General features: G+C 47.9%; 1 protein-coding gene across 1 annotated transcript in view; it reads right to left on the reverse strand.

Moving 5' to 3' along the window:
* Positions 1–13,936, reverse strand: part of YPEL2 (yippee like 2) — a 70,035-nt gene that overhangs the window by 33,619 nt on the left and 22,480 nt on the right. Inside the window, exon 2 of the mRNA XM_038758932.1 lies at positions 5,551–5,866. Coding sequence (XP_038614860.1) covers positions 5,551–5,667 — 117 coding nt within the window. The 5' untranslated portion in view covers positions 5,668–5,866. The remainder of the gene's footprint in view (positions 1–5,550; positions 5,867–13,936) is intronic.

Genomic DNA, 13,936 nt, shown 5'->3' on the forward strand with positions numbered 1-13,936 from the left:
GGTATTTGTTAAGCTAAATGACTTGCCCAAGGTCACGCAGCAGACAAGTGGCAGAGTTGGGATTAAATAGCCAGGTAGTTGGCCGGGGGTGGGGAGAAGAGTATAGGTATGGAGTTGAGAAATGTTTGGTAGTATACGACCAGCAAGTCCAGAGAGGTGGCCACCGTTTCTCTGCTACCCGATAACATAGCAGCATTCTTTCTGGCCAGTCTTAGGGCAGTAGGCATAATACAAAGGACAATCTCTTGAAGGGAGGGCATCCGTCCCCAACCCAGGACCATGCGGTTGAATATTGGGGACCATCTACTGTCACTCAGAGGATGGAGCACATTTGTCGCCTACTCAGGCAGTAGAGTGAGGCTCCCTGGATACCACCAAATGAACACTCCCAGCCCAATTAATATCCTCTTGGGAGCAATTCAGGCACAAAAAAGTCAAATAGCTTTCTTCCACAAAGCTCAAATGAGAAGAGACTCACCGCACCTCCAAGCCAGAAACCAGGGAGGTCCCGGAGAAAGGATATTTTTAGGTTGTTACGTCGATAATGAAGATCCAATCGGCTCAACTGGATCCCCGGGGTTTGGGACTTCCCCTCATTGTGTATGTGCCCTGCATGTTACGAAACCATCTTTCCTCCAAGAGCGAAAGTACTAGTCTGGTCTTTGATCTCCTGGAACAGAGTCCCAAAGGCATCGCCAAGCCTCCCTCGGAAAACCGTCCAACCTATTGCATCCTAAAGGGGACACTCCACTGCTCTCCTAGGCTATTTATCCTGAAGCCTCTAAAAGATGCCCTACTGCGACCGGGGCAGGTCTTGGAGGAGGAAAACGGGCGCCAAGTTGAATGATCATGTTTCAGAGTTGGCAGGTCGGGTCCACTGCTATAAGGCTTGTTTAGATTGTTCTACTTACTCTGGGCAGCTGGTTTATCCCGTTGAAGCTATTATTTTAACAATCCTTATATTAGGGCTCACTGTAAAGGAAAAAAAGACCAATGTGAACATTATCTCCTGCCAACTCCACATACCACTGCCCTGCATCGCCTCCAACATGACTACCACAACATCCCTGGAGGAAAGGGCCACGAGACGCTTTCAGCACATTCCCAAAATATTTCCGTCATCAATCCAGGGCAATTGTGCGTTCCCATCAGTTCACCTCTAGACAGACACAGCCGTGGGCCTGAAAGACTGCAGTCATATGGTGGGTTTGGGTCTTTCTTGTCCGTCGGCCTCGGTATACGTTGGCATTGGGGTTGATGGGAAACCTTACAGCTTAGGTGGGATTTCAACATTTTGACCCCTGGAGTGATGGGGCGGGGTGGGGAGGGAACAGACCCTAGTATTATATCTGTGTAAGTTAAACACTTCAGTTACCGGAATGGGAAAGAAGGCTGGAGTCTGAAATCTCTTCCTTGCCGTCTCCTGGGAAAGGACTCCCCATGAGACCTTGAGCTAACGGCTTCGGTTTTTCTGGGCCTCCATTTTCCCATCTGTGCAACGGGCCTACATCAACCAGGTTTTTTTTTTTGGCCAAACAATTTCAACTCCTCAGATGAAAGGACCTATTAAAAGTGCAAGAATTATTTAATTACACTGCTTCAATCACCGGCTTCCCAGCTCCTACCTCCCACAGGACGGTCCGTGAAACCAAGTAGGGGAATAGGAGATGAAGGAAGAAAAGCGGGAGGGGCGTTGGCTAGAAGAGCTTTCTAACGTGGATGAGAAAAGATGCAGGCTTCCCATTTTCTTTCCATGAATTAGATCTGCAGAGGAATCTACGGATTCTGTTCGGCTGGGGGTGGCCATGGAAAGGAAGAAAGGAATCTTTGTAAGATGCCAGGCAGTTTCCTACTCTTTAACAGCCGCCAGGCATTCAACTCGACTTTCTCAAAGTGCGGCTTTAATGCACCCCATCTGTCCACCCTTCTTCGCCCTGGAAAGAGCAGTGAAACTGAAGCATGTGCTAAATTTGGCCCCTGCTTGGGAACGCAGCCTTCTGCGGGGAAGCGAGGAGGAGAAGGAGGAGGAGGGAAGAGAGGAGGCCAGCGGAGCTGAGGTTCAAAGAGCAAAAAAATCTGGGGCTGCTGTAGGGGGTGTGGGCTGCTCACCCCACCTATCCTTGTTCACTCCCTTCCTCCCGAGCCTCAAAGGGAAGAGTTGTGCCAGATGTTAAATTTAGGATTTTTAAAAAATTTTTTTCCAAAACTGTGGTTTCTCCTTGCAATGTACAGGATGCTAGTCTCTCTTTCAGGAAAGGTTGAAGGACACGTCCAGCAGGACACGCCTTGGGAGGTGTGGGGGAGAAGAAGTGGTCTGGAGGAGGCTGGACCACCAGTCCTGTGGCTTCCCTGGCCTTGGGAAGGGAGTTGTTATGGAGCCTTCTGTGGCCAGTCCAGATCCACAGGCCCAGGTTCTTATCTTTGGGCTATAGTTTACTCCCTTATAAAGATCATTGGATCCGGAGTCCCCAACCTTAGTGAGGTTCCTGACCCATCAGCAGAGATACCTGGCATCCTGAAGAGCAGGGGAAACAGTTCAGGTCCTAGCCAAAGAGTAGAGGCAAAGAACCATCTCCATGTTCCTCAAGTGGTAAGGGCCAACACGGTGTCTTCTTTCAAAGCAGGCTGGGGAGCCCATACGTTACAGCCCCCCACAGCTCTGAATTTGGGCAGAGAGGCAGCGAAAACCTGCCAAAAGCCAGATACCACATTAAGCCCTTGGTCGGTTTCACTTGATCTAACTCAAGGTCCAACAGCCGTATTCTCAGTCCACTCAGGCAGATCCCTTGGCTAAAAAAAAACCCCTGCGGCACACGGCCACCGGAAAGGCCGAAGCCACTCATCTAGCTGTGAGGCCATGGTCGGTTTCTCTGTCCCACTGCTGTGGCTGTTGAGGGGCAGGCTGAATCCAGGAGAGAGTCTGCGGGGCATCTCTGGAGAACCTGGTGGTGCCCAAATCCTAGCCCGAATATTTCCCTTCAGGCTGGGAGTTTTCCTTGCAGAGCCCAAGCTGCTCTGGCCTCACCGCCTGCTCCCTTCTCCCTGACCTCTTGTGGCTCTGAGGGCAGAAGAAAAAAAAAGGCAGAGCTTTATCTTTTGCTTCTGAATCCAGGGCTCCTCCAATGTCATGGCCCAAGGATTTCACTGAGAACTGGAAGTTGAACTGGGACAAGTTGGTCTTGGGGGTGGGGGAAGGGATGGGGCCAAAGGCTTGTTAACCACACGAGGAGGAACTAAAGCCAAGAAAACAGTAGCATGGTGGCTGGGGGCAGGGTGGGGGAGAGGGGGAGAAGGGGTGTGGGGGGCAAGAGAGAGAAGACCTGACAGAGGAAGAGCCTAGGAAAAGCCAGAGTGAGCGCTCAAAGGACCAGAAGACAGAAGAGCCTCCAGGCTTAGTGGATAGAGCCCAGGCCCGGGAGTTCTGCTACAGGCCTGCTGTGTGACCTCGGGCAAGTCACTTAACTTCTCTGGGCCTCAGTTACCTCATTTGTAAAGTGGGGATTAAAAGTGTGAGCCTTATGTGGGACAGGGACTGTGTTCAACGTGATTAACTTGTATCTGCCCCAGCATTTAAAACAGTGCTTGGTACACAGTAAGTGCTTATCGAGTACCATAATTATTATCGTTAGCTCCCCTCCCTGGAGATTCCGAGGGACCGGCAGTAGGAAACCCTGCCTCTTCCTATCAGGATGTCACTGGATTTCTCCAACTCAGCGCAGCAGGGACCAGTTACAGGAAGTGACGCCAAGTGCCTGGCCAGGGCCATTTTCCTACCACGGTAATAGCAGAAACCAAGCCCCAGGTTTCCAAGTCCCACCTCAAACCTGTTTTTCCCAACTTCAGCTTCCACAGGACCCACCTTCGCTTCTTGTCAAATACCTGGTGTTCGTGGGGCTGCTCACCGGCTCCTTTGTCCCGTCTCCCCTGTGGCTACACGTCTGCAGAAGGCAGAGTGGGACTCTTTGGAGTGCTTAGTCTTACTTTGGCCAAGAATTTGAACTTCACGATCTGGGTTCCACAGCCCTGTTGTCCCCTCCGAATGGCTTCTACTCTGTGGATCTTAGTTCCATCCTTACTGGGGTTCTGCAGTCTCAGGAACGAAAAGCCCCCCAGACTTCTGCCCAGCTCAGCCACCAAGATCTTCAGGTATCCCGTCCCACCTAGGCCCTGCTCCTGAAACACCATCTCCCGTCTCTCAGAGCTTTTGCTCAGAATCCCCTTTTCTGCCACCACAATCAACCCCCATCATGTGGCTACTAAGCTTCCTCTAGAAGCAGAGGATTTTTCCACCTAGCCCAGTCATAACAGTGAGGCTCTGCTAATCTATCTGACCGTGTTCAAGGAAGAGCTGTGTTTCACAAATGTTCATCCCTCTCTTCCTTTACCCAAAGACTAGCCAAGTCCTGTTCAACATGAAGGACCCTTGGATGAACAGTGCCTAAGTGGAGATCCTGCAATACTTTCAAAAGTTGGAAGAGGTATAGTTGCAGGAGGAGGACAGATTCCTAGAGGAGCAGCATGGCTCAGTGGACAGAGCCCGGGCCCGGGAGTCAGAAGGACTTGGGTTCTAATCCTGGCTCTGCCACATGTCTACTGTGTGACCCTGGGCAACTCACTTCACTTCTCTGGGCCTGAGTTACCTCATCTGCAAAATGGGGATTAAACATGTGAGCCCCAGGTGGGACAGGGACTGTGCCCAACCTGATTAGCTTGTCTCTACCCCCGCGCTTAAAACAGTGCTTGGCACATAGTAAGTGCTTAACAAGTACCACAGTTATTATTATTTTGCAGGGAGATGTTTTGGATTACCTAAATGACCCAGTTCCCCAAGAGCTGCATGCCCCCAACTGGAAGTGGTTCTGCCTTTAGGATCCTCAGCCCCAGTTCGAAGAAGCAGGGCTTCTTGTCATCATCATCAATCGTATTTATTGAGCGCTTACTATGTGCAGAGCACTGTACTAAGCGCTTGTCCCTTTCCTAGACGGGATCAACAGAGGTGCCACTTTCTGGGTGCCTTGGCTCTCCCTGCAGGTGGCCCATTTTGGAAGCTCAATTGCCCCGACGACCCATCCCGAGATCCCCGGAAGCATCAACCTCTTGCTTTTTTTCAGGCCTGGTACATGGAGCAGCCTGGGCCTTTGTAGCCACTATCTGCCAACCCGGCAGAGGTGAGGTGGGAGACTTAATCCCTGCTCCTACCCCTGCCCCAGGGCCTCAGCCAACCCAGAGAAACTCAAGACCTTTCTGTCCGGTCACCCCAAACCTCTGCCTGACTCACAGATCCCCGAGTCTCCCAGGGAAACAGTCTCTTTACGGTCATTCCCCTGGGCTGACACTGAATTTCCAAAGCAACAAATTAAACTCAGAGCACTCCTCCCCTCCCCGCCCCCAAGTTCTCCCTCAGTCAAACCAGAGCGGAAATGAGGATCAGCTTGTTTCCCCCTCCCGCCAACGCCGTGGAGCAGAGCATTCCCCGTCCTCCTGGGTGAATTCCCGGCCGCCCCCGGCACCCCACGAAGCCGACGAGGAGGGGCTGGGGGCAGCACGTACCTTGGAAATGAGTTCATCGTGATTTGCCAGGTGAGCCCTACAGTGGATGCAACTGTAGGTGCGGTGGCAGGAAGGCAGGTAAGCCTGGAAAGTCTTGGATCTCGTCATCTTCACCATTGGCGCCGCCGAATGCTGAGGGAACTCAGGGGCGGCCCAGGAGGCGTTCCCACAGGACGGGTCACACGGGAAACACCGGAAGACGCAGGTAAAGGCCGTGATTTGGCAGGTGGCGGGTGTGGGGCAGGCTCCACACACTGGTTACTTCTTCGGAGGAGACAGATGCCCGGGTGGAAGTCTGGGGCAGGTTCTCAGCAGCCTGTGGTTCCAAGACAGAGAAGAAAAAAAAAAAAAAGAATTAGCTGGGAAACGAGCGCTTCTGACTCATAAGCAAGCGAGCGGCGCGCCAGACACAGATGCCGCCGATGAAGAAATTAGGGCACAGCTGCCTCTCGAACTGAAGAAAGACTTTAAGCCAAACCAAATCTACTGCAGCCCTAAGAGATCTAGTTCCTAAGAGCCAGCCCTGCCCTTTCTGGAAACAAAAATCAACAGGCAAGGGATTTTTTTTTCCCCCTCAGGAGTGATGGGCTTCCTTCTCAGAGGATGAATCATAATAATTACGCTTCTTGTGAAGTGCTTACTGTACTCCAAGTGCTATACTAAGATCTGGGGTAGATATGAGATAATCGGGGCAGACACAGTTCCTGCCTCATAGTCTAAGTCAGAAGGAGAACAGCTATCGAATCCCCATTTTACAGGAGAGGAAACTGAGACAAAGAGAAGTTCAGTGACTTGCCTAAGGTCACAAAGCAGGTGCGCTACGGAGCCTATATTAGAATCCAGATCCGGGCTCTTTCCACTAGGTAACACTACTTCTCAACACCCAAATGGCCCTCTAGGCAAGGTCACAGCTTCCAAGTTTCCCACAGGGAATTCTACATCCAAATTCAACAAGTTGGAACACTGTCACCTTCCCTGCAATGCCATTTCTCCTAAACTGGGAAGGAGTAGCTTGAAGCTAAGGCTTCTCATTGAAAAACTCTTGAGGTGATCTCACAGCCCCATCTCATCGTAGGAGATGGCCCAGAGAGTTGGCTCATCATCATCAATGGTATTGGAGCACTTACTATGTACAGAGAGAGCACTGTACTAAGTGCTCGGAAGGGTACAATACAACAGAGTTGGTAGACACATTCCCTGCCCACACTGAGCTTACAGTCTAGAAGAAGAGCCCCAGAGTGTCGATATACCAACTGATGACAGAGTCTCCTGTCGAGACCATGGATGGCCCTCGTCCTGAGCCTTTAGGAAAGACAACCTGCGGGAAGGAATTGATTGTAGTGCTAATGGTTTGCACACCACTATTTACCACCCGCAGTCCCTGCTAGAAGGATTCCCACTGAGTCACGCAACAGCAGTGAACGAGAAGGCGGGTTGGGTGCAGCAGACTTGGACATGCAGGTACACAAATGTTGTCATGTTCAGGACCCATGTACTGACGCATAATATAGAAACTTCCCTGATTCTGTGCTGAAGGAAACGGTTGGTCTTCCAGGTCATCTTGATGCCTGGCTGCTCAGCTGCCTCTTGTTAAGCAATCCCTGCTGTTCAGGGCAGCATATGATACAAGGGGCTGCATTCCCTTCCTCCTGAAACCCTCACACACACCCAGCCCCCAAAATTGCTGGGTGCTGAGCTCAACACGTAACCTAAAGAAGCCCAGTCTCCTCTTACTCTTGGGAGGCGCAGGGAAAGGAGGTTGTTTAAGGCCGAGTACCTTGGAACACGTCAAAGAGAGAATGTGTATGCGGGACACAGAGATGGAGGTCTCTGGAGTCCTAAACCCAGCACAGACTGGGATTGTCTCTGAGTTCTCGTAAACCATGTGCTAACTGTAACCTGCTTGTTCATCCATTCAATCATTCATTCAATTATATTTATTGAGCGCTTACTATGTGCAGAGCACTGTACTACTACTACTATTAATAATAATAATGATGATGGTATTTGTTAAGCATTTACTATGTGCCAAGCACTGTTCTAAGCACTTGGAAAGTACAATTCAGCAACAAAAAGAGACAATCCCTGCCCACAATGGGCCCAAAGTCTAGAAGCGGGGAGACAGACATCAAAATAAGTAAACAGGCATCAATAGCATCAATATAAATAAAAAGAATTACAGATATATACACATCATTAATAAAATAAATAGAATTCAGGTTTCTTTAATCTCGGGTGCTTTTTTTTTAAAAAAAATGATATTTGTTAAGCACCAAACTACGTGCCAGACACTGTGCTAAATGCTGGTACAGATACTAATGAATCAGGTTGGACACAGTCCATGTCCTGTGTAGGGCTCACAGTCTTAATCCCCATTTTCCAGATGAAGGAACTGAAGCACAGAGAAGTGAAATGACTTGCCCAAGGTCACAGAGCAAACAAATGGGGGAGCTGGGATTAGAACCCAAGTCCTTCTGAGCCCCAAACCCATCAACTAGGAACACTGTTTGTCAAGGGTGTTCTCATTTGCCTACCTCCCAGGAGAGAAGGTAGTGTTAAACTCGTGACTTGCTTTGAAGATAAAGTTATTTCGGGGGCGGGGGAGGAAGACAAACAAAAAAAAATCAAATCTTTACCAAATGATCCATCTGGTGTTTAGAGAAAGCTTACGCTTGTACTCCTTGGGTCCTTGCCAAACCAAATCACGTGAACAACACACTTTTCCAAACAAAGGCGGGCTCCTCCGCCATGGTCCTCGCTCTCCTGGAGCCTGTATAAATTAGTCAAAGGGAGTGATGGATCCGTTTCCACCTTAATGCCAACATCCAACTTGCAGAGAAGCAGTGTAGCCTCATGGCTAGAGCACGGGCCTCAGAGGCAGAAAGACCTGAGTTCTAATCCCGGTTCTGCCACTTGTCTGCTCCGTGACTTTGGCCAAGTCATTTCACTTCTCTGTGGCTCAGTTACCTCATCTGGAAAATAGGGGTTAAGGCTGTGAGCCCCATGCGGGACACGGACTGTGACCAACCTGGTTGGCTGTACTTAACCGAGTGATTAGTACAGCAGCTTAACAACCACCATTAGGAAAAACAAAAAACAAAAAAAGTCTCAACCAGGTTTTTAGGAGCAGAAAACCCTCCCATCTCCTACCTCCATCTCATGTTCCTGAGTAAAGAAAGGCTTGCTACGACTAGGTTGAGGCTTAAGTACAACTGAGCAGAGGGAATGTACGGAAAGGCAGGATTTGATAGAAAAAGGAAGGCTTGCGGTGGGGGGGGGGGGGGTGTCAATCCATCACCCTTCAGGGGTTTTAAAAAATGGTATTTAAGTGCTTACTATGTGCCAGGCACTGTACTAAACACTGGGGTTGATACAAGTTAATCAAGTTGGACACGGTCCATGTCACAATCTTAATCCCCATTTACAGATGAGGTAACTGAGGCACAAAGAAGTGACTTGCCCAAGGTCACACAGCAGACAAGTGGCGGATTCAAGATTAGAACCCAGATCCTTCTGCCTCCCAGCCCTCGGCTATATCCACTAGGTCACACTGCTTCTCTACTCTACTTCTCTAATTAAAACTCATTGTTTTCAGCTGGAAAAGGCCAGTGACCCACTCAACATTTCCCAAGTCCAAACCAAGCCTGCAGCCTTAAAGACCCAGCTTCCAATTCATTCATTCATTCAATCGTATTTATTGAGCGCTTACTGTGTGCAGAGCACTGGACTAAGCGCTTGGGAAGTACAAGTCGGCAACATGTAGAGACAGTCCCTACCCAACAACAGGCTCACGGTCTAGAAGGGGGAGACAGACAACAAAACAAAATCTGAGATTTGGAAGTGAAAGGTCAAGGACCGTTTCCATATGTTGCCAATTTGTACTTCCCAAGCGCTTAGTACAGTGCTCTGCACACAGTAAGCGTTCAATAAATACGACTGAATGAATGAATGAATGAATAGCATCTCCTTCAGTCAAATGCTCCTGAAACCTCCCGGCTCCCACCCAGAACCAAGGTACTCTGAAACTGGCCCATCTTATGCAAACACTCTACGAGGCAGGAGTGGGGAAAAAAGAAAAAAAAGCAAACCTTTTGGCATCAACTCTAGGTTCATACAGCAGACTGCAGAGTCTGTTTTCTCATACACGAGGCATCTAAATTATGCATGCAGCAGGAGAAACAGAATTTCCTCCCTCGCTTCTTTTCTGTAGGGGAAAGACCGACCATAAATCTTCAATCTAAAGGGAGACATATTCTGGTTTTGCTCAGTCTGGGGTCCTAAAGTAAACTCAGTTTTCCCGACCTGAGTGATGGGCCAAGAAAAAGACAGGCTTCTCACTGCAGCATTGGAGGAAAAGCAGCCAGGACTCCGGCACACAAGCAAGGATCACAGACAGCCTTAACTTCTCCAGGCACCGAGTTTCCTCAACTGTAAAATGAAGATACCTGTTCTTCCTACTTAGACTGTGAGCCCCATGCAGGACAGGGACTTTGTCTGACCTAATTAACTCGTAACTACCCCAGCACTTAGGAAAGTGACACATAGTAAGCGCTTAAATACCATGAAGGAAGGAAGAGAGACATTGTTGTGGCCAGGGAAGGTATATAACAACTCGGTTCTATTGTACTCTCCCAAGCGCTTAGTATGGTAAGGGCTTCCCTAAGCCCTCTTTTCCTCTTCTCCCATTCCCTTCTGCCTCATCCAGACTTGCTCCCTTTCTCAGTCCCCCCTCCCAGCCCCCAGCACTTATATTCATATCTGTCATTTATTTATGTCTGTCTCCCCATCTAGACTGTAAGCTCATTGTGGGCGGGGAAGTGTCTGTTTATTGCTATATTATACTCTCCCAAGCACTCTGTTCAGTGTTCTGCACATACTACGCGCTCAATAAATATGACAGATTGATTGCTTAGATAAGCAGCCTTTTCTAAAAGTCACCAGGCACCTTCCAGCCCCTATTCAGGTGTCAGGAGCCCAAACTGTTCCTGAAATCCATTCCCGGGTACAAAAAAAAACCCAAACAAAAAACCACTGGTATCTGTCCTCAAGGAGAAAAATAAGGGGCAAGATAATTTTTTGTGCTGAAGAGCAGAAAGCTGCCCCAACCCTACTGTTTGGCCTGGAAGGGGAAAAGAGGAAAGAGTTACGAGTAGACTGTGAGCCCACTGTTGGGTAGGGACTGTCTCTATATGTTGCCAACTTGTACTTCCCAAGTGCTTAGTACAGTGCTCTGCACACAGTAAGTGCTCAATAAATACGATTGATTGATTGATTGATTGAGTAGGCCTGTTTGGTTAGAAGACAAAAAAGTGAATAGGTGAGGTGTAAAAAAACACCTCAACAAAAGGCCTGCACGGAGTAGTGGATAGAGCACAGGACTGGGAGACATAAATCATGGGTTTTAATGCCGGCTCCACCACTCGTCTGCTAGGTGACCTTGGGCAAGTAACTTGACTTCTCTGTGCCTCAGTTACCTCATCTGTAAAATGAAGAGCGAGACTGTGAGCCCCACGTGGGATGGGGACTGTGTCCAAACCAATTTGCTTGTATCCACCTCAGTGCTTAGTATAGTGCCTGGCACACTGTGCTTAACAAATACAGTTATAATTATTATTACTGCAAAGGATCTTCCTTTTTCATGGGGCTTTGGGAGGGATAGAGAATTATCTGGATTGTGCTAAAGGATTTTTTTTATAGAGAATTATCTGGATTGTGCTAAACGATTTTTTTTTTGAAATCCCTTTCTGGAATGTAATTCCATCCTCCACCATGACCATGTATTAGAATCTGACTTGCAGTGCTGGGAATATCACAAATGTGATACAGAAGTTAGAGGGAGAGGGCAATAAGTGTCTTATTGCAAATACAGCCTTTCCGGGAACAGAAAGGTTTCCACAACCTAGAAAACCGAAGCCCGAGGGTCTCTCTATTCCAAATCTGAACCTTTTACACTGCCTCTTTTGACTTTTGAAAAAAGAAAAACCAAAGACAATGGTACGTTCTTTTTTTTTTCAAAAGATAAATTAATCATTTATTGAGTGCTTACGTTGTTCAGAGCACTGTATTAAGCACTTGGGAGAGTACGATGTAACAGAATTGGTAGACATGCCCACAAAGGGCTTACAGTCTAGAGGGGAAGATAGACATTCATATAAATAAATAAAATATGAATATTCCTTCATTCATTCAATTGTATTTACTGAGCGCTTACTGTGTGCAGAGCACTGTATTAAGCGCTTAAATACTATGTTCTTAAATACTATTCTCAAAAAACAAGAAACCACCTCAGAGGAAAACATTTAACTCAGGAAATAAAACAGACCCACTCATCCCTGAATGGCATGAGACTTGGTCTCCGTTTCCACAAAAGTCCCCAAATCCATCACAAAGGGATTGATAACTCTGCCACCTAAGTCCGAGGCCGTGTATCCAGCTGTGAAATCTCATTTCCGAAAGGCCCTGGTTTTCAGGAAAAAAAGAAAAAGTATCGGGAGCTGAATCCAGCCAGCTCGATGCAACCATGGCACAGGCAAAGAGCTATTGCAGACGTGTTTTCTGGCCACCGATTAGTCAGCCCGGGGAAGTGAATGTGTTTACTCCATGCCTATTCAGTCACTGATTTTTCCTGGGACATCCTCCCACCTGTGGCTTGCAGCAGTCAATCAATCAATCAATCGTATTTATTGAGCGCTTACTGTGTGCAGATCACTGTACTAAGCACTTGGGAAGTACAAGTTGGCAACATATAGAGACAGTCCCTACCCAACAGTGGGCTCACAGTCTAGAGGGGGGAGACAGAGAACAAAACCAAACATACGAACAAAATAAAATAAATAGATATGTACAAGTAAAATAAATAAATAGAGTAATAAATATGTACAAACATATGTACATATATACAGGTGCTGTGGGGAAGGGAAGGAGGTAAGACGGGGGGGATGGAGAGGGGGACGAGGGGGAGAGGAAGGAAGGGGCTCAGTCTGGGAAGGCCAGTGATTGATTCCCCGGAAGCACCCAATGCCTGCATCTAACAGAAATATTCGAATTGTTTATTCGTGGCTCACTCTGGTGGTTTGTTTTTATTTGTTGTTTTGTTTTTAATTGTATTTGTTTTTGTTGTTTTTAATTGTATTTGTTAAAAGCACTTACTATGTGTCAGGCACAAGCCCCGGGGTAGATCCAAGTTAACTGGACTGTGTCCAATGTCCCACATGGGGTGCACCGCCTTAATCCCCATTTTACAGATGAGGTCACTGGCACAAAGAAGTCAAATAATATAATAATAATGATGGTATTTGTTAAGCGCTTACTATGTGCAAAGCACTGTTCTAAGCGCTGGGGAGGTTACAAGGTGATCAGGTTGTCCCGGGGGGGCTCACAGTTTTAATCCCCATTTTACAGATGCAGTAACTGAGGCACAGAGAAGTTAAGTGACTTGCCCACAGTCACACAGCAGACCAGTGGCAGAGCCAGGATTAGAACCCAGATCCTCTGGCTCCCAGGCCTGTGCATTTTCCACTAGGCCCCTCTGCTTCCCTGGTGGTTGCTGGAAGGCCGCTGTGACCTGAGATTTCTCCTCTGTTGGTTTTGAAGCTGTAGAGAGGCTACACTATTTTACGAAGGACAGGGCTCTGGGACCCCAAAATGGTTTCTGGCTAGAGAGGCTATCTTTCTTATAATAATAATAATAATAATAATAATAATAATAATAATGGCATTTATTAAGCGCTTACTATGTGCAAAGCACTGTTCTAAGCGCTGGGGAGGTTACAAGGTGATGAGGTTGTCCCACGGGGGGCTCACAGTCTTAATCCCCATTTTACAGTTGAGGTAGCTGAGGCACAGAGAAGTGAAGTGACTTGCCCAAAGTCACACAGCTGTCTAGTGGCGGAGCCAGGATTTGAACCCATGACCTCTGACTCCAAAGCCGGGGCTCTTTCCACTGAGCCACGCTGCTTCTCTCTAATCTCCTTACCTAGTCAGTCTCCGCGTTTACTGGAGCAAAATTGGGAGTGTGTGGAAGATGCATATCGTTAGCCCTTTCTAAATGTTAAACACCACACGACTTCCTGCTAGTAGACCCAGCCTGGGGTTGGTGATCTGGAATCACCGAGATCGGCAGATTGTGCCCCTCAACACGGAGTTGAATAAACAATCTTTACTCAGCTTTGCAGGTACATCATCCTTTTTACCGCCACCGAGATCGTCGTCATTCAGCTCTGCAAGAGGCCTGATCACTGCAACTAATCTTTGTGGCTTGTAGGCAACCACTGCAGTGGTGGTAATAATACCAAAAATAATAATAATGATAACAGTACTTGTTAGGCGCTTACTATATGCCAAAGCACGGTTCTAAGTGCTGTTGGTAGATACAAGTTAATCAGGT

The sequence above is a fragment of the Tachyglossus aculeatus genome, chromosome 17 (genome assembly GCF_015852505.1).
Source record: "Tachyglossus aculeatus isolate mTacAcu1 chromosome 17, mTacAcu1.pri, whole genome shotgun sequence".
Classification (NCBI taxonomy): Eukaryota; Metazoa; Chordata; class Mammalia; order Monotremata; family Tachyglossidae; genus Tachyglossus; species Tachyglossus aculeatus.